This window comes from Diabrotica undecimpunctata, chromosome 9 (assembly GCF_040954645.1).
Source record: "Diabrotica undecimpunctata isolate CICGRU chromosome 9, icDiaUnde3, whole genome shotgun sequence".
Classification (NCBI taxonomy): domain Eukaryota; kingdom Metazoa; phylum Arthropoda; class Insecta; order Coleoptera; family Chrysomelidae; genus Diabrotica; species Diabrotica undecimpunctata.
The window spans coordinates 45,793,912-45,814,667 of NC_092811.1; the positions used below are offsets into that span (position 1 = coordinate 45,793,912).

The 20,756-nt window shown below is 41.1% G+C and overlaps 2 protein-coding genes and 1 long non-coding RNA gene across 3 annotated transcripts; all 3 read right to left on the reverse strand.

The window, feature by feature from the left end:
• Positions 1 to 17: 17 nt before the first annotated feature.
• Positions 18 to 1,361, reverse strand: LOC140450600 (uncharacterized). The gene has a single exon (XM_072544256.1). It carries the CDS (start codon positions 1,359 to 1,361, stop codon positions 18 to 20), a length of 1,344 nt encoding a protein of 447 aa, XP_072400357.1.
• A 5,535-nt stretch (positions 1,362 to 6,896) lies between these two features.
• On the reverse strand, positions 6,897 to 8,312 carry LOC140450601 (uncharacterized). The gene has a single exon (XM_072544257.1). It carries the CDS (start codon positions 8,310 to 8,312, stop codon positions 6,897 to 6,899), a length of 1,416 nt encoding a protein of 471 aa, XP_072400358.1.
• An 11,398-nt stretch (positions 8,313 to 19,710) lies between these two features.
• LOC140449465 (uncharacterized) lies at positions 19,711 to 20,400 on the reverse strand. The gene is made up of 3 exons (XR_011951801.1): positions 20,037 to 20,400; positions 19,869 to 19,919; positions 19,711 to 19,812 (listed from the first exon to the last, which is right to left on the reverse strand). It is a non-coding gene; the product is annotated as an uncharacterized lncRNA (long non-coding RNA).
• Positions 20,401 to 20,756: the final 356 nt, after the last annotated feature.

A 20,756-nucleotide genomic window follows, 5' to 3' on the forward strand; every position in this document is an offset into this window, starting at 1 on the left:
TTAATCCATAGGGTGATTTATTTGTCCGTGATGTCTATGTTGGTAGGTGGATATGTCATCTGTTTTTGTGTTAGTCTTTGTGTTAAAGTTTGTCTGGCTGTTTGTCTTTGTGTGATTGTGCAGGTGTTGATTATATGATGTTGGTCTTCGGGTACTTTACAGTGTTGGCAATTGCCATCTGTGTCCCGAAGATTGAATCTATGATAATAGCCTTGCATGTGTCCGTGTCCTGTGAGTAGTTTTATTGTTTTCCAGGTGTATGTCGGTTCTGCAAGCTTCACGTTTTTTATTATATTGTATGTTTTCCTGCCCTTGTCTGTGCTGTCCCAGTGTTGTTGCCATGTGTTTAGTTGTATGTTTTGTCTTGTTGCTTTTATGTCTTGTTTAGTGGTGATGTGTATTGTATCTTGTGGGTTTGTGTGTGCCGTTTTGGCTAGGTTATGTGCAATTTTGTGCCCTGTATCATTTCTGTTTATTTTTGTGATGTTGTATTTTATGTGGTGATCGGTCATTTTTTCGAGGTTCTTTTTTATTTTGTTTATTGTTTTGTTACGGTTGTTTCCGTTTTCTAGCTGCATTAACAGTGCGGTAGAGTCTGTGTGAAATATGATGTTTTTATTTGTGTGTTCGTGTATGTTTTGTATGATTATGTCTGTTCCTGTTTCTAGTGCTATGGCTTCTAAGTTATTTATGTTCTCTGTTGTGTCTATCTTGCGGTTTATTCTGATTGTGTTTATGGGTTTTTCTATGTAAATACCGATTGTTTTACTTGTTGTGTTGTTGTGTGTTTTGATGCTAGCATCAGTGTATATCTTTATGTCCGGTGATTCTATGTCTTGTGCTGTCTTGATTATTTTATTTGTCGGGTGAGGTATGTCTGCAGTTTTGAGTTTTAGTCCTGTTATTGTGTCTTTGTTGTCTGTGTATGTCTTGTGTATTGCGAAGGCATCTACGCTGAGCGGTGTGGTTCCGGCCAGTATATGCAGGGCCGATGTTGGAGCGGTTTTGTATGCTCTGGTGATCGCTCGCAGAAATGGTCTTTCTGCGGCGGCCAGCTGTTTGGCGATGCGAGTGTCTTTCGCCCTATTTCCCCAGATCTCTGCTCCGTAGAGGAGCATGGGTTTTATCGCTCTTTCGTATATTGCCTTCAGTATTTTCGGTGTTCGTCCCCAGTCTTTGCCGGCAATAATGAACAACTTGTGCCCAATGTCGGCTGCTTTTTGTCTGTTTATCTTTACATGGTCCAACCAGAGCAATCCCGTGTCAAAAGTCAGCCCCAAGTACTTGAGGTTGTCTGACGGTATTATTTTGTCGTTTATTCGGATTCTGGGTGGTCTGGTTGGCTTGTGCGGTATAAACATGACTTCTGTCTTATCTCTATTGTAGTTTAGTTTATAAGTTTTAGCCCATTGTTCACAAGCTGTCCATATTTTGTTCCATTTCGTCTCTATGCTGTTCAGATATTTACCACTGATGGAACCAGGATTCCATTAGGAGTGTCCATAATATGGGTCTCAGGCTCGATCCCTGCGGGCAGCCTTTTTGTGTTTTGTCCGTGATGTTTTCTGTTGTTATGCGTCTATTTCGTAGGAAATCGACGCACAACGCTTGTATGTTATGTGGGGTGTTGGCTTTGTGTAAATTGTCTATTATGTTCGGTATCCAGGCAGAGTTGAAGGCATTTTGTAGGTCTAATGTTATGATTGCTGTGTGATATTTATGTTTTTTATTGTATATTATTTTACTGTTTATCTGGTCTATTGCATCTATTGTGGATCTGCCCTGCCTGAAACCGTATTGGTTGTCGTGTAGTTTTTCGTGTTGTTCGAGGTGATGTGTTAGTCGTCTAGCTGTTAGTTTGTCGAGGACTTTTCCGAGCGTTGGGAGGAGGCAGATTGGTCTTTTGCCACCGTCTTTCTTCGGTAACCAAACCATGTCCGCTCCCTTCCAACACTCAGGAAACTCTCCCGTGTTTAGACAGTCATTGTATAAGTTCGTTAGTATATTTGGGTTTATTTCGTGTATTATTTGTATGATTTCTTTTGATAACCCGTCAGAGGCTGTTGCTTCTTTGTTTTTCATTTCTGCTATTGTGTGTTTGATTTCCTCTGTAGTGAAGTGTTTGTCGTTCGTTGTGTGATGTTGATATTGTTTATACCTGATTTCTTTGTGTATGTTTTCGTCTTCTTGTTCTTTGTCATCTGGGAAGTATTTCGTATGCAGATATCGTATTGTTTCTTCCCTGTCTTGAGTGTAGGTGCCGTCTGGTTTTTTTATGGTGTTTATTGTGTTGTTGTTTTCGCCGTTTTTGCGGATAATTTTATATCCGATATTCCACGGATTGTCTGGATCATGGTTAGTCAGGGATTCCCTGATAGCCATTTTCTTCGTGTTTTTAATTTGGTCCTTGTACTGTCTTCTTTGTGTGATGTACTCGATTTCCGCTCTTCTTCTGTTTATAATATGTTTCCTTTTGGTACGCTCTTCTCATTTTATTTGTTTTCTTCTTTTGGTTTTCCAAATCGTTGTTCCACCATATTTGATTTGACTTTTTTTCTTTATTCCTCTTTTTCGTGGTGTTTTGTACTAAGGTTATAATTTGGTTTTGTGTTTGTACAGATTTTTCGTGTATTGTACCTGTTGTGTTCCAAGTTTCCTCTAGTGTGGTCCTGTTTAGTTTTGTTTTGTCTATGTCTGTAATATTGTATTTTCTGTGTATTATGTTGTTCTTGTGTTTTTGTTGTCTTTTCGTACTGAAGATGATGTACTGGTGGTCACTCAGAGTTTCCTCTTCGCTGACCTTCCAGTCCATCACCCTCAGGTCTTTTGACAACGTGAGATCAACCCAGCTTCTTCCTCTTGTCGAGAGGAAGGTAGGAGGGCTGTTGTGTGTGTTATTTATGTATATGTTATTTAATGTTGTCCACTCAATGATGTCCTGTCCACGTTTGTCTGTGATGTTTCCTCCCCAACTGGGGTCCTTCGCGTTGAAGTCACCCGCAATTAGGGATTTGTTTTTGTCTGTTTCTATGTGTAATTTTTGTGAGTCGAGTGTGGTGTTTATGTCGCCTCTTGGTTTATCATATATGTTCGTTATTGTCGTGTTTGTGTCGTTTGTTCTGAGGTGTATTGTCGTGGTATTTTCGTTTGTGCGGTTTGTAATGAGTGTGACTTGTTTTGTAAGTGATTTACGTATCAGTATTGGTGCTTTTGATGTCTTGTTTTGTCCTAGTATTATGTAGTCCGTGCTTTGCCAGGCGTTGTATCCTGGCTCCTGTAGTAATGCTATGTCAATGTTTTCTAAGTATAGTTTATGTAGAAGTTTGTCTGTCGCTTCAAGGCCTCTTCCCGCATTGAATTGGATAAAAGAGGCCATGTTGCTTTGTGTTGTGTTGTGTGTGTTGTTAGTTAGTTAGTTGTGTGTTGTTGTGTGTGTTTTTGTTGTGTTTTGTTTAGTTTGAGTAATTTGTCTGTTGTTTCGTCTCTTCTGTTTTTTTTATGTATATAGGGCATTTCATGTCCCTTGCTTGATGGTTCCTAGGGTGGAGTCCCATGATCTGACAGTTGTACAATTATAGTTAGTGGTCTTGCATGCGCCCGCTTCGTGTTTTTGTCCACATTTATAGCACGTCGGTTGAGCCTCTTTACAATACTTGGTTACGTGGTTATACCTACAGCACCTATAGCATATGCTGATCCGCACGTATTCTTCCACGTAACATTTCGATAGGTCGTAATAGATATATCCGTTCTTTAGGATATCCTTGACTATGTCAGTTGCTCCTGTAACTATTAGGTTTTCCTTCCACGGGCTCCTACATTGCTTTTTGTGCACAATTTTTAATTTGTCTAGTTCGTCGTTGTATTTTTCGTTTAGAGATTCGTTTTCTAGCTTTAGCGCTTTTATAAACTGATCTTGATCCTGTCCTTTTGGCATGCCGGTAATGAGTAGTGTAGGGTCCTTTGTTTTCGTAATATCTTTCGTTTCCAGTTTCTCGCATGCTGTTGTCCTTTGTTTAATTCTGTCATGCTGTTTCTTGTCCTCTGTGGTAAGTATTATCGTATTTTCATTTCTTGTTCGTCTAACTGTGATATTGCTTAATTCCGTTGGCTTTACGACCATTCTCATGGTATCCATGATTTTACCATTGTCACTGTTTTTTAGTTTGATCATTGTATCATACCTTCTTTTCGTTTTTGGTGTTGTCCATGGAGTCTCTTCCGGTTTTTGTTTTGGGGTCGTGTCTTTGGTTATTGTGGCATAGGTTTTAGCTTTTGGAATTGTCCCTGTTGTGTTTGATGATTGTGTAGGGTTTTGTGTCGGTTGTTTTTGTGTTGGTGTCTGGTGTTGTGTGTTTGGTGTTGTGTGTATGGGTTGTGTGTTTTTAAATAAATTTTTGATCTCTAAGAAATGATTATTCAATTTATTGTCGAAATCTAAATTCTGTGATTTACTTACGGACAAATTATTTATTATTGTATTTTGGAGCTCAGTTATTCTGCTCTCCTGCGTGTAAAGATGAGTTATTAAGTTATCGTACAAAGAGATTAATTTGTCCGTATGTTCTATAACCGTGATTCTGTCTTTACTATTAAATTGGATCTTACCTTTGCCCTCCGGAGTAGTTCGCGACACTGTGGCTAGGATAATTTCCTTGATCTGTTGAATTGTCTCTGCATTCTGCATGATAGCGTCCCTTGTTGATTTTTCTGTCGTTGGTTTTTCGTGTTTCGTCAGTTTTTGTGTCGATGTTGTTGTTGTTCTTCGTCTATTCCTTGTCTCGTCCTCTTCGGTCTCGTATTCCGTACTATCGTACCTTGTCTTTGTCGTAGGTGGGGGTGTCCTTCTGAGGCACATCGATACTCTGGGCATCTCGTCTTCTTCAAAATTTAGCGATGTCGCCATCGCTTTTCTGTGGTTCACTTTTCACTTATCACTCGATATGCAATTTGTAAGTATAGACAAATTGAATTTTGCCAAATAAAAAACCAGATCCGAGTTATGATCTCGAATCTGGTTTACTTTGTTTTTATCCCGCACTGGTCCTAATTTGTATATAGGGGGAAACGAAATTTTTTCATCAAAAAAGCTGGATCCGAGTGAATACTCGGCATCCAGCTATATTGAAATGTTTTAAGGGTTTTATTTATGCAAACACTCCGGCGTGATCCGAACGGTAGTTAATGTCGGTAAGGTTCGTTTGCAAATGGGCTTTTTGCTTCAGCTGCGCATTTGCACGCGCACGTCCAATCCGAAATTTAACGGTGGGCTTGGTCACACGTGCAGCGCAACGTCCGACTAGCACTTTACACTCCGGTCACTTTTATCACACTGAACTTTTTTGGTTTCTGCGCATCACGGCGCGCGTCTTAACTCCCACGGTTCGTGCTGTCGACTTTGCAGAGCGTTCGCCCGGACACGTCCGCTCTGGTTGAAGTCTCGATGCAAACTGAGTGGGTAGGGACATGACTTAAGTGCGTGCCCTCCAATTAAAAACCTGGCAGGACCCTGGGCTACCTGGCCTTTCGGCATACGCCCGTTAGTGAAACCTCTGCCCCTACGAGTCCGACACCAAAGTGAAGGTGCCACGGGGCGCGTACCAAAGACGTCCCCACGGGGGGACCCCGTAGGGTTACCACGACACGTCTAGTACACGCGACCCGCGGGGGCTCCACCTTCCCCGTAGTACCTGTGTTGTGAGTACCTTGCCTACCCGTTACTCCCACACTACGGGCGGGTAGGTTCGGCAGGCGGAGGAATTTCCACCTCACACGTAGACAGGTCGCCGCCGAGGATCTCTCCTCTACCACTCTTGGATCTCCCGGTGGGTACGTGCCGGGACACCTACACCACTCCTGACCGCCGTCAGGAGCGGTATATCCACACCCCTCCTGACCGAGGTCAGGAGAGGTGTTTACGGGCCCAGCTCGTTCAACCTCACCAGGCTCTTTTGGAATGGGAGTAGAGTGGTCCCACGAGTAGTCTCGTCTCGGATACTAGGAATGTAGACCGGTGACCGTGTCGCCGAAGCAACCGTGTGCGTTTCTACCAACCCGACACCTCAAACGACGGCTCTCCACCTCCCTATTCCTACCCATTAGTCGCCTCTTACGACAGGCAGGGCTTTCTGACCCCGGCCGTATTCTTATCTCCGCGAGCCGGACGGAGAGTGGGTAGGGACATGAAAGTGAGTTCTTCGGACCTCCGATTTGTTTGCCCGCTCCGAAGAGCGTGGAAACCAATCGCGGTCCTGGTCTACCTATCTTACGACATACGACCTGTAACTACTCAATATCTAACGAAGCTCTGTCAAGGGAACCCATCCCATCACCGCACTCCAAAAATTGCGGCGAAAAGAAGACCCCCCGATATCTTTATTGAAAATAAAAATAAGATGTACAAATTCTTAAAATTAACAAGTGTCCTTACATTAGTAAATATATAGAAAATAGTTATGAATTCGTATTAAGTTAATAAATGTCCCTATAATTAATAAGTATGTAGAAAACTGTTATGAAAACCTATTCTAAAATCCTATTCTACTCTATTGTATAATATATCTAATTCTAAGTTAATCTAAGCTAAGGTAGTGTCTTTTCACTGTTAACGTGCCGCTTGTTCTAGTGTTTTCGCTTTCAGCGCTTTTCAGTTTGCTTATCGCGACGCACTTTGCACTGTTAGTTCATATTAACTTTTGTTCTGGAGATTTTGTGTTTATTGCGCCGAATTTTACGGTGTTCACTTTTCGCTGTGAGTTTATGTTTTCCTTCGGGCAAAGGTATTGTCGATTTTTGGTTTTAATGTATATCTAGGTGTGTTGGAAATCACGATCCTCAGCAATGAGGAAACGACAAGAGAGAGAGAGGTGTGTTGGTGTAGGTGTGTGTGTGTTTATTTAGGTGTCTTGTGTGTCTTCGTCGTCGAGGATCATGTCTTCACCCCATTCATTTATCCATGAGGTGATTTCTTTGTCCGTGATGTCAATGTTGGTAGGTGGATATGTCATCTGTTTTTGTATTAGTCTTTGTGTTAAAGTTTGTCTGGCTGTTTGTCTTTGTGTGATTTCGCAGGCGTTAATTATATGATGTTGGTCTTCGGGTACTTTACAGTGTTGGCAATTGCCATCTGTGTCCCGAAGATTGAATCTATGGTAGTAGTCCTGCATGTGTCCGTGTCCTGTGAGCAGTTGTATTGTTTTCCAGGTGTATGTGGGTTCTGTGAGTTTCACGTTTTTTATTATATTATATGTTTTCCTGCCCTTGTCCGTACTGTCCCAGTGTTGTTGCCATGTGTTAAGTTGTATGTTTTGTCTTGTTGCTTTTATGTCTTGTTTGGTGGTGATGTGTATTGTATCTTGTGGATTTGTGTGAGCCGTTTTGGCTAGATTATGTGCGATTTTGTGACTTGTATCGTTTCTGTTAATTTTTATAATGTTATAATGTATGTGGTGATCAGTCATTTTTTCAAGGTTCTTTTTTATTTTGTTTATTGTTTTGTTTCGGTTGTTGCCGTTTTCTAACTGCATTAACAGTGTGGTAGAATCTGTGTAAAAAATGATGTTTTTGTTTGTGTGTTCGTGTATGTTTTGTGTGATTATGTCTGTTCCTGTTTCTAGTGCTATGGCTTCTAAGTTGTTTATGTTCTCTGTTGTGTCTATTTTGCGGTTTATTCTGATTGTGTTTATAGGTTTTTCTATGTAGATACCAATTGTTTTGCTTGTTGTATTATTGTGTGTTTTGATGCTATCATCTGTGTATATCTTCATGTCCGGTGATTCTATGTCTTGTGTTGTCTTAATTATTTTGTTTGTCGGGTGTGGTATGTCTGCAGTTTTGAGTTTTAGTCCTGTTATTGTGTCTTTGTTGTCTGTGTATGTCTTGTGTATTGCGAAGGCATCTACGCTGAGCGGTGTGGTTCCGGCCAGTATATGCAGGGCCGATGTTGGAGCGGTTTTGTATGCTCTGGTGATCGCTCGCAGAAACGGTCTTTCTGCGGCGGCCAACTGTTTGGCGATACGAGTGTCTTTCGCCCTACTTCCCCAGATCTCTGCTCCGTAAAGGAGCATGGGTTTTATCGCTCTTTCGTATATTGCCTTCAGTATTGTCGGTGTTCGTCCCCAGTCTTTGCCGGCAATAATGAACAACTTGTGCCCAATGTCGGCTGCTTTTTGTCTGTTTATCTTTACATGGTCCAACCAAAGCAGTCCCGTGTCAAAAGTCAGCCCCAGGTATTTGAGGTTATCTGACGGTGTTATTATTTTGTTGTTTATTCTGATTCTGGGTGGTCTGGTTGGCTTGTGCGGTATAAACATGACTTCTGTCTTATCTCTATTGTAGTTTAGTTTATAAGTTTTAGCCCATTGTTCACAAGCTGTTCATATTTGGTCCCATTTCGTCTCTATGTTGTTCAGAGACTTTCCTGTTAGTAGGATGATTTGATCATCAGCAAAGGCCTGGATGACGTCGTATTCCGTTGGTGTTTCGGTCTGCTCGATGGCATCGAACCAGGATTCCATTAGGAGTATCCATAATATGGGTCCCAGGCTCGATCCCTGCGGGCAGCCTTTTTGTGTTTTGTCCGTGATGTTTTCTGTTGTTATGCGTCTATTTCGTAAGAAATCGACGCACAACTCTTGTATGTTATGTGGGGTGTTTGCTTTGTGTAAATTGTCTATTATGTTCGGTATCCAGGCAGAGTTGAAGGCGTTTTGTAAATCTAGTGTGATGATGGCTGTATGATATTTATGCTTTTTATTGTATACTATTTTATTGTTTATCTGGTCTATTGCATCTATTGTGGATCTGCCCTGCCTGAATCCGTATTGGTTGTCATGTAATTTTTTGTGTTGTTCTAGGTGGTGTGTTAGTCGTCTGGCTGTTAATTTGTCGAGGACTTTTCCGAGTGTCGGGAGGAGGCAGATTGGTCTTTTGCCACCGTCTTTCTTTGGTAACCAGACCATGTCCGCTCCCTTCCAACACTCAGGAAACTCTCCCGTGTTTAGACAGTCATTGTATAGATTCGTCAGTATGTTTGGGTTTATGTCGTGTATTATTTGTGTGATTTCTTTTGATAAACCATCTGAGGCTGTTGCCTTTTTGTTTTTCATGTCAGCTATTGTGTGTTTGATTTCGTCTGTCGTGAAGTGTTTGTCGTTCATTGTGTGTTGTTGGTATTGTTTATGTCTGATTTCCTTGTGTATGTTTTCGTCTTCTTGTTCTTTGTCGTCTGGGAAATATTTCGTATGTAAATATCGTATAGTTTCTTCCCTGTCTTGAGTGTAGGTGCCGTCTGGTTTTTTTATAGTGTTTATTGTACTGTTGGTTTCGCCGTTTTTGCGGATGATTTTATATCCGATGTTCCACGGATTGTCTGGATCATGGTTGGTCAGGTATTCCCTGATAGCCATTTTCTTTGTGTTTTTAATTTGGTCTTTGTAAAGTCTTCTTTGTGTGGTATATTCGATTTCCGCTCTTCTTCTGTTTATAATGTCTGTTTCCTTTTGATACGCTCTTCTCAGTTTGTTTGTTCTCTTCTTTTGGTTTTCCAAATCGTTGTTCCACCATATTTGATTTGTTTTATGACATTTGTTCCTCTTTTTCGTGGTGTTTTGTACTAAGGTTATAATTTGGTTTTGTGTTTGTACAGCTTTTTCGTGTATTGTACCTGTTGTGTTCCAAGTTTCCTCTAGTGTGGTCCTGTTTAGTTTTGTTTTGTCTATGTCTGTAATATTGTATTTTCTGTGTATTATGTTGTTCTTGTGTTTTTGTTGTCTTTTCGTACTGAAGATGATGTACTGGTGGTCACTCAGAGTTTCCTCTTCGCTGACCTTCCAGTCCATCACCCTCAGGTCTTTTGACAACGTGAGATCAACCCAGCTTCTTCCTCTTGTCGAGAGGAAGGTAGGAGGGCTGTTGTGTGTGTTATTTATGTATATGTTATTTAATGTTGTCCACTCAATGATGTCCTGTCCACGTTTGTCTGTGATGTTTCCTCCCCAACTGGGGTCCTTCGCGTTGAAGTCACCCGCAATTAGGGATTTGTTTTTGTCTGTTTCTATGTGTAATTTTTGTGAGTCGAGTGTGGTGTTTATGTCGCCTCTTGGTTTATCATATATGTTCGTTATTGTCGTGTTTGTGTCGTTTGTTCTGAGGTGTATTGTCGTGGTATTTTCGTTTGTGCGGTTTGTAATGAGTGTGACTTGTTTTGTAAGTGATTTGCGTACCAGTATTGGTGCTTTTGACGTCTTGTCTTGTCCTAGTATTATGTAGTCCGTGCTTTGCCAGGCATTGTATCCTGGCTCTTGTAATAGTGCTATGTCAATGTTTTCTAGGTATAGTTTATGTAAAAGTTTGTCTGTTGCTTCAAGGCCTCTTCCCGCATTGAATTGGATAAAAGAGGCCATGTTGCTTCGTGTTGTGTTGTGTGTGTTGTTAGTTAGTTAGTTGTGTGTTGTTGTGTGTGTTAAGTTGTGTTTTGTTTAGTTCGAGTAGTTTGTCTGCTGTTTCGTCTCTTCCGTTTTTTTTATGAATATGGGGCATTTCATATCCCTTGCTTGATGATTTCTTGGGTGTAATCCCATGATTTGGCAATTGATGCAGTTATAGTTGGTGGTGTTACATGTGCCCGCTTTATGTTTTTGTCCACATTTATAGCACGTCGGTTGGGCCTCTTTGCAGTATTTAGTTACATGGTTGTACCTGCAGCATCTGTAACATATGCTGACCCTCACGTACTCTTCCACATAACACTTCGATAAGTCATAGTAGATGTATCCGTTCTTTAGGATATCTTTAATTATTTCGGTTGGTCCTGTAACTATCAGGTTTTCCTTCCAGGGGATCCTGCATTGTTTTTTATGTACAATTTTTAGTTTGTCTAAGTCGTCATTGTATTTGTCATTTAGGGATTCGTTTTCTAGTTTTAGTGCTTTTATAAACTGTTCCTGTTCCTGTCCTTTTGGCATGCCGGTGATTAGTAGTGTAGGGTCCTTTGTTTTCGTGATATCCTTGGTTTCCAGTTTTTCGCATGCCGTTGTCCTTTGTTTAATTCTGTCGTGTTGCTTCTTGTCTTCTGTGGTGAGTATTATCGTATTTTCATTTCTTGTTCGTCTAACTGTGATGTTGTTTAGTTCAGTGGGCTTTACTACTGTTCGCATGGTATCCATTATTTTTCCGTTGTCGCTGTTCTTTAGTTTGATCATTGTGTCGTATCTTCTTTTTGTTTTTGGTGTTGTCCATGGAGTCTCTTCCGGTTTTTGTTTTGTAGTCGTGTCTTTGGTTATTGTGGCATAGGTTTTGGTTTTTGGAATTGTCCCTGTTGTGTTTGATGATTGTGTAGGGTTTTGTGTCAGTTGTTTTTGTGTTGGTGTCGGTGTTGGTGTCGGTGTTTGTGTCTGGTGTTGTGTGTTTGGTGTTGTGTTTATGGATTGTGAGTTTTTCAATAAATTTTTGATCTCTAAGAAGTGGTTTTTTAATTTATTATCAAAATCTAAGCTCTGAGTTTTACATATGGACAAATTATTTATTATTGTGTTTTGGAGCTCGGTTATTCTGCTCTCCTGCGTGTATAAATGCGTTATTAAATTGTCATATAAAGAGATTAATTTGTCCGTATGTTCTATTACCGTTATTCTATCTTTGCTATTGAATTGTATCTTACCTTTGCCCTCCGGAGTGGTTCGCGACACCGTGGCTAGGATGATTTCTTTGATCTGCTGGATTGTCTCCGCGTTCTGCATAATTACGTCCCTTGTTGATTTTTCCGTCACTGGTTTGTCTTGTTTCGTCATTTTTTGTGTCGATTATGTTATTGTCGTTTTTCTTCTATTTCTTGTCTCCTCTTCTTCGGTCTCGTATTCCGTACTGTCGTATCTTTGTCTTGTCGGTGGTGGTGTCCTTCTGTGGCCCATCGATATTCTAGGCGTCTGTTCTTCCTCTTCAAAATTCAGTGACGTCGCCATCACTTTTACGTGTTTCACTTTTCACTTGTCACTTGTTCAATTCGTAAGTATAGAGAATTGAATTTTTGGCAAATAAAAACCAGATCCGAGTTATGGTCTCGAATCTGGTTTGTTCTGTTTTTGTCTCGCACTGGCTCTAATTCGTAACTATAGGAAATTAAAATTTTTTCATAAACAAAGCTGGATCCGAGTGAATACTCGGCATCCAGCTGTCTTAAAATGTTTTAAGATTTTTATGCAAACACTCCGGCGTGCTCCGGTTGATAGTTCTCGTCGGTAAGGTCCGTTTGCAAATGAGTCTTTAGTGTCGACTGCGCATTTGCACGCGCACGACCAATCCGAAATATCGGTGGGCGTGGCCACACGCGCAGCGTAACGTCCGACTAGCACTTCACTCTCTCGTCACTTTTACCACAATGCACTTTTTGGTCTCTGCGCATCACTGCGCGCGTTTTCAACTCTCACGGTTCGTACGTGTCGACTCTGCAGAGCGTTCGCCCGGACACGTCCGCTCTGTTCGAAGTCTAGATGCAAACTGAGTGGGTAGGGACATTGCAATGTGTGCGTGCCCTCCAAATACTATGACCTGGCAGGACCCTGGGCTACCTATCTTTCGACATACGCCCATAGCGAAACCTCTGCCCCTACGAGTCCGACACCAAAGTGAAGGTGCCACGGGGCGCGTACCAAAGACGTCCCGTGGGTCCCCCTGTGGGGGTACCCCGTAGGGTTACCACGACACGTCTAGCACACGCAACCCGCGGGGGCTCCACCTTCCCCGTAGTACCTGTGTTGTGAGTACCTTGCCTACCCGTTACTCCCACACCACGGGCGGGTAGGTTCGGCAGGCGGAGGAATTTCCACCTCACACGTAGACAGGTCGCCGCCGAGGATCTCTCCTCTACCACTCTTGGATCTCCCGGTGGGTACGTGCCGGGGCACCTACACCGCCCCTGACCATCGTCAGGAGCGGTGTGTCCACACCCCTCCTGACCAAGGTCAGGAGAGGTATTTACGGGCCCAGCTCGTTCAACCTCACCAGGCTCTTTTGGAATGGGAGTAGAGTGGTCCCACGAGTAGTCTCGTCTCGGATACTAGGAGTGTAGACCGGTGACCGTGTCGCCGAAGCGACCGTGTGCGTTTCTACAAACCCGACACCTCAGGCGACGGCTCTCCACCTCCCTATTCCTACCCATTAGTCGCCTCTTACGACAGGCAGGGCTTTCTGACCCCGGCCGTATTCTTATCTCCGCGAGCCGGACGGAGAGTGGGTAGGGACATTTTTTACGGCTATACGGAGAGCCAGTTCACCTCTCTGCAGTTCTGGTGAGCCACAGACCCTTACTCCAAAACTATCAGAGAGGATCCCTTTTATCTACCAACTCTGACTTCATAGTCATAGGTCTTCGTTTTTATTTATTTATATATGACATAAATGATATTAATAATTTGATGAATTTGTGACTGAATTTTCTCATGGCTTTGTAGCTTATCTAGCTATTTGCCTTCTGCTGTTGTAAAGTTCCAGCTGGTGTTTGGATACTTTATTAGCTAGAAGATTTAATGAATTGAAGTGATGTTCGCTTCTTAACATTTCTTCTATCGTTAGGTTTGATAGGTGTTGTCTTATTTCTCTTACATCCGCGTATATCTCGCATTCGAATAAGGCATGTTCAGGCGTACCAACTTGTCCACACTCACATAGATTTCCCTCAGCAAGATTGAATCTATGCAGATAGTCAGGATACGGGCCGTGCCCCGTTAAGAAATGCACTAACCCTGGTGTCGGGTTAAAGTACACCGGAATCTCACTCAGTCTCGGTAGAAACTGGTGTAGTCTTCTCGCTTTCTGTGTTTCATCCCATTCATTCTGCCACTGTTGTTTTATGGTATCATGAATACCTCGTATTGTTTGTGTGTTAGCACCAAGTATTTCTTGGGCTTTTTGCGGATTTTGTTTTTTCAACCAGTAAGAGCTGGCTCGTTTGTTATTTCTAGATGGAGTGGCAGAACTCCTGTGAGAACCGTCAAGGCAGAAGTTGACGTCGTGCTAAAGGCTCCAGTCATTCTGACCAGAAAACCTCTTTGCGCTCTGTCAACTTTTTCTCTGTTCTTAACGTTCGAAAGTCTGTGTGCCCATACACTGGCTCCGTATCCTACTATGGAAGAAAGAACTGCATTTAGGTACACTCTTACTTGATGAAACGGTAACCTGTACTCCCTCTGGGCCAAGCTTGCTATGCAATGCATCAGCCTTGTCGCTTTGTCACAAACGCTGGTAATGTGTTTACTAAATAATCTGGATTCGTCAGTGACAATACCCAGATATTTAGTGTTGTTCGTTCTTTTGATAGGTCTTCCATCGATCCTTATCAGGGGATCTCTTTCCAACCTACCTTTTACTAGACTGTAGACCGTTTTCGACTGTGAAATCGTGAGTTTAACTCTCGACGTCCACGCCGTCACGGCCTCCAGTACGTTATTTGCTTTTACCTCGAGTTGTCTTCTACTATCAGCGTCTATGACCAGCAACAAGTCATCCGCATATGCAATGCATCCAAGCACCTCAGGTGCGACAGTCATTTCAGCAAGCAATTTATCCAGCATGAGATCCCAAAAAATGGGACCACATACCGAACCTTGAGGGCATCCTTTTGATATATGCCGAGTCTTTTTGGCATGTGGGCAGCTTAGGCTTGCATACCTATCCTGACAGTAATTTCTGAAGCTTCCGTACAAATCTCCAGGGCACCGCACCTCTCGAAGTCTTTCGAAAAATGCAGGCCACCAGAGATTGTCGAACGCTCCAGAAATGTCAATGAATACCATCATAACGTATTTGCAATCGCTACTGTCGATTATTTCGTAAAACTTATTTATAGCGTCTTCGGTTGACTTTCCGCTCCTGTACCCATACTGGGCTGGATGCATCCCACTGACATTTCTAATATCACTTAGCCTTTTACAAAGTAGCTTTTCATACAGTTTGCCCATTGTGTTTAGTAAACATATGGGCCTGTATGATTTCGGTTGCCTAGGATCTTTATCTTCGCCTTTATTTAGTATTATAACATCAGCTTGTTTGAACACATTAGGAAACCTTCTCTGTTTAACGCATTGGTTATACATAGTTGTTAAGTAAGGAACTATCTGCTCGTTTAGTGCTTGAAGCACTTCAACATGTATATTGTCCGGCCCAGGGGCCTTGCCTCTTTTCATGTTCTTTAGAAGTTCATAAACTTCTGCTGTACTAAACTCTTCAACTCTACTGTCAGGCGTCTCGTACCTTTGTATCATGCCTCTCCTGATTCTTAATTGCTCTTCGGTCTCGTTTTCTAGATTGTCGGGTGGGAGCAGTACATCTAACAGAGTATCTGCTGATTCCTCCCAACTTTCCGTCAGCGAGCCGTCGTGCTTTATTAATGTAGATAACATTGTAGGGCTTCGTATTTTATTTGATACAATTTTGTACGGGACCCCCCACACGTCGAGCTGAAGATGTTTTGTAACAAACACTTCCCAACTCTTTGCCTTTGTTTCCGCAATTTCCTTTTTATATGTGTCTTTTATATTTCTGTATTCATTTAGAAGTCGTTGTCTTTCGAGAAAGATTCGGCATCGTTGGTAACGCTTTCTTGCCCTACGTACTCTGCCTCTCAATCTCGTCAGACTTTCTTTCCAGGCTGTGTTATTAACCCCTCTAGACTTCGCTATTTTGGGTATAGATTGATCCATCGCTCTTTGTATCGCAACTGTTATTTGTTTGGCTATGTCATGGACATTGCATCCCTCCCCCACCGGTTGCGGTAGACGGAACACAGTTTTTAAGTGTTCCCAGTTAGCTTTTCCTACATTGTATTTCCACTCGGACACTTCGATATTTTGAGTTCTTCTATCACATATTTCGAAGGTGATAAAGTTGTGGTCGCTGATGGTCGCGTGTTCTGTGACCTTCCATCCCTGAACGAGGTTAGCAGCTTTCACATTCGACATCGTGATGTCAATGTTACTCGTTGCCCCCGCTCTGTTTTGGAAGGTTGGTGGATTTCCAGCCTTGTTGTGTAGCACTAGTTGTAGTTCATTTATCATGTCCTCAACTAGTGCCCCTTTCTCGTCAGTTTGTGGAGAATTCCACAAGACTGATTTTGCGTTTGCGTCCGCCACAACCACAACTCGCTCATCCTTGTATGTTCGAAAGATGTGTTTCATTTTATTAATGTATGTTTGAATGTCTTCGCTGAACTGACAATATAGGTTTGCTACGATAATCTTACCAACCTTTGTTAGTACTTCGACACAGATGCAGTGTTCGTCACTGAATTGACTCAACATGAAGAGTTTCATTCTATTGTTGAAGAGTACGGTGACTGCCATTGGTTGATCTCCACAACTCGCTTTTTGTGCCGTTATAGGCATATACTGCACTTTACCTTGTTTAGTGTAGGGTTCCTGTAGACAAACTATATCTAAACATTCCTCCTGGGCAAATTTCCTGACTTCGTGCAGTACTGTTGCACTGCGCATGCAGTTAATTTGCCCAACACGAATCCTTAAGGATGTCTGGTGTGTATCTGGCTGTTGGGCCATTTCTGCGTGTAGTCCACAGCTATCCTACCATAGGTCTTTACAAAATCACCGTACAACTCCTCCAAGTCGAATTTCTCACCTCTTCTATCGAATACTGTTTTCAGCAACTGCAACAATACCCCCATGTCAGTTGGTATATTTAGACACTTTAACTGTATTCTATCCACCGCATTTGGAACTGGAAATGTTACCTTATCACCATACGGATGAAGATGCCTGACTGTGTGCCTTAAGGCCGCGACTAGTATGGATGGCTCCTCTAGTCGCGACAGTCTCATATTGGTCTCCATATCTTGATACAGAGCCAATATTCCTTCATCCTTTGGCTTCGGTTGTTCCTTGGTTTCGCTATTGACAGGTTTATGATTTTTCTTCCTACGAAAGGAAATTAATCGTCGTAGGTCACGCAACCGTTTTGACGGAGTTTTATGCGTTGCGGATTGTCCTACACTTGATGCAGTATCTTCGTGTGTTGATTGTTTATCACAATCCACACTATCGAATTTACTGATCGTAGTCGGTTTTCTGGATCTGGCGATCCAGAAGCAACTTGTAGGTCGGACAGTCCTTCGCATTCTCCGTTTTGCAATTACTTTTGCCCCTTGTCTTACAAGGTATGCAAACCTTGGGCTGCTCGACTTTCTTGCAGTCCTTTCTTTCGTGGCCCTCACCACAATGTGTGCATGCCGTTTCTCTCGTACAATGTTTGCTTACATGTCCGAGATCCTGGCATTTCATGCATTTTGCGACTACTAAGTAGTCTTTGGCGTTGATGGCATGGAATCCTACGTAAATTTTATTTTTAATCATATTATTTCTTAATTGAGGTGAAACTTCTGCCACATAGTGAACAGTAGCTTTGCCTCTCGGTCCAGTCTTAAATCGTAACTTTATGTTTTTATTGAATTCGCTCTTTGACATATGTTCAAAGTTTTGTTCCCTTATGCTCTCAAGGATGTCTTCTTCCTTTTCCGAGCTCGGTAAATCATAGAGGATTACCATAGGCCTGCGTTTCCTAGGCTCCTCGCATTTGAAATTATCTGTAACTGTTTTATTTTGTTTGATTTTGTTTAGGTCTTCCTTTGTCGTCATTTCTATAATTAACGCTTTACCTGTAGTTCGCATTTTGTTTATGCGAACTTTGTGCACTCTCGGGTTTATCAATTTTGTGAACTGTTCCTGAACTTTCTTGCCTGATGCCATTTTATCCGATGTTATAAATAATGTGTTGTCTTCTTTGCGCTTTTCGATCTTAACTTGCACATCGCTTTTTGGTACGCCTGCTACAGGTACTGATGCAATTTTAGCCATGTCATGTTTCCCTGTTTATTATTTTCAGTTCTAAGTCTTTCGACTTCTTGTTTCAGAATTTTGTTCTGGCCTGTTAGATTGGCCATTTCCATCGCTAATGTTAATAATCTCGTCTTTAGACCCTCTTTGCCAGCCTTGTTCAGTCTTTTCGACGGATCCATGTAATTCTCAACGAAGTCCATGAGATCCTGAAATTTCTCTTCCATAGTGCTCTCTTTCTCCGACACGCGCCTGCTTTCGCTTAACTTAAGATTCAGACTCGAGCTAAAGCTCGTGTCCTCCTCCTCATACACCGGAGAGACTCTACCGCTGGTGGACGAACCACTCGCGGCCAGAGCCTTCTTCCGGGTGTCCATGACACCTCTCACTTAAATCTACTACCTACTTACTATACTGTCTTACGCTAAGCACTATTACTTATATACGGGAAAAAGGTGCTGAACTGCACCTGACGAAATGTCCAACTACCACACAAAAATCGTTTTTTATCGGTGTAGCTGTGCACTCTTAGCCCTACCACCGATCTTATTGCGAGAGGACCCCGTCTTATCGCGGTGGAGTGGTTGCCCGCCCCTAACCACGTGGAGGTGGTGCACAGGTCTATCTAGCTACTACCTTGATGCGTTTGTAATTAATAACTAGGTGAAAAACTAAAAACTTCTCCCTTTTCAGGGAGGTACAAAAATATTTTCTGACTGCTTCGAACCTTCTTTTAAGGTTAATCACTTGATGCCCGTAGGCCGCTTTCTACTATGATATCACTCTACTTGATATCATAGGCCCTAGGGGCAGTGGGTAGGGACATGAAAGGAGCAATTTGTACCTCCGATTGATTTGCCTACTCCGAAGAGTGTGCAAGCCAATCGTGGCCCTGGTCCACCCACCTTACGGCATAAGACCTGTTTCTACACAATATCTGACGAAACCATGTCAAGAGAACCCATCCCAGCACCGCACTCCAAAAACTTGCGGTGAAAGAAGGATCCCTTTTTCTTTATTGAATAAAATAACTACAGAATTTCTACAAAATTATAAACTAAACAATAGAGAGTTATTGCAAAGTTGACAAGTGCCTGCGCTGCACTATTTACGCCGCGCTATTTTGACAGTTTTGACATACGGCTGACACATCGCAAAGAGAGATATTGCTTAAACTGTGCTTAAACTTATGCACACTTTGTTGCGTTATTTACGTTGTTTGTTTTCTTGTCGTTTGTTCGCAAATTATTGAAAATGGATTATGATTTAGAAGCACTTATTTTAGCAAATGCTCATGATGATGATATAGAATTCATCATTTTAAATAACATTGTAGGTGAACATGTATTACTTCCACAAAATGAAGAATTAAATTTTTTGCTTGGCCAATATGTTCTTTTCAGTTGTTTGTTACTTATATAATATATTGGTTCATTCTTAATTTGTGTTTTAATTATAAATACCTAAAGTTATATCTTATGTTGGAAACAGAGAAATTATAACTAAAAGGAGAAGAAAAACAACCCCAAAACATAAGAACCATCTACATATAGAGGAATAATAAAAATGTAATAATATTTTAACTTTTTATTTATAAAATCTACACATCTATAACTAGGAAACACATCATTCTTCATATTTCTGTAATCTTTTTAATAATGATTCTATAATTTTTGTTTGTGATTCAATAAGAGCTATAGTAGGTACTCTTTTTTTCGGCCAGGTCTGCTTTCATCTTTTGTCTTTTAAATTCCCTGTGTAACTTCGTCTCATTATGTTCATTCTCCCATTTTTTTCCTGAAATCTGAGTTTTTCCTCTTCTAACTTTAATCTTCGTTCTTCTAATTCAGTTTTTTTTCTTCTATTGCCAATTCCCTGGCTCTTATATTAAAGTCTTTTTCATTCTTTCTGTTTAAATAATCCAAACCATTTGTACGCAACAACACACTTTTATTTTGCCTCCTTTTTACTGGTCCTAAAAATTTAAAGTGTAAATACTTATCTTTATTTTATTACACATAACAAACATACCCATTATTTGTTTTTTATTCTCTTCTGCCTTACCTAAAGTTCTTGGAATATCTAAAATAATGAAAGAAGTTAGTGAAATAAGCAAATTTTCTGAATATTTTTTTTTGTATCTTTCATACATTACATTTGTTTGACAAGATATATGTTTTAATATAAATAAATACTAACATGGTGTATTTTGCATTGACTCTACTTCTTCAGCCACCACATTTTCTACAACTACCTCTTCAGCTTGATATTCCGGTAAAATAACTGAAAAATAGTTATGTTAAACAATCTTATTATGAAGAAGAAAGGCATAATATTTACCATAACTATGATCAACCTCAACTAATTGTGTTGCGTCTCTAGTCTCACTTTCTATATATACTGAGGAATGATTATCCCTCATTTTCCGACCCAATTCAATAATTTGCTTTTCCTTAGAAATAGCTCTCCTCTTTTTCGGAGGAGGTGCCAAAGTTAAATCGGCACACATATCTGCTATTTCCTGCAAACATTTGTCCCTTTCACTATACATTTCTTCTACTCCTGATCTAAAACAAAACTTTAATTGTTATATTTTGTTGAATACAAAATAGTCTAGATATCATACAATATGTATACTACTCTTTCAAAATGTCTTTTTTCTGATCAGAGACATATATTTATAGTCATCAGTCTTATTTGTTAAAAAATTTATTAATAACGCAACAAACCTTTTTTGGTCTGCTTCAGTTTTTTTCTTCCAAATATCGAGCAAGAGAAACAAATGATCCTTAAGAGTTCTTATAATAAAGAATTTTCCTGTTGTACTCCTCATGTTCTCCTGAACTATCCTCCAATTTTCTGGATAAGTCAATGGATTTTGACCTAAAACTTGTTTTAACAAACACAAATCGTCATCAG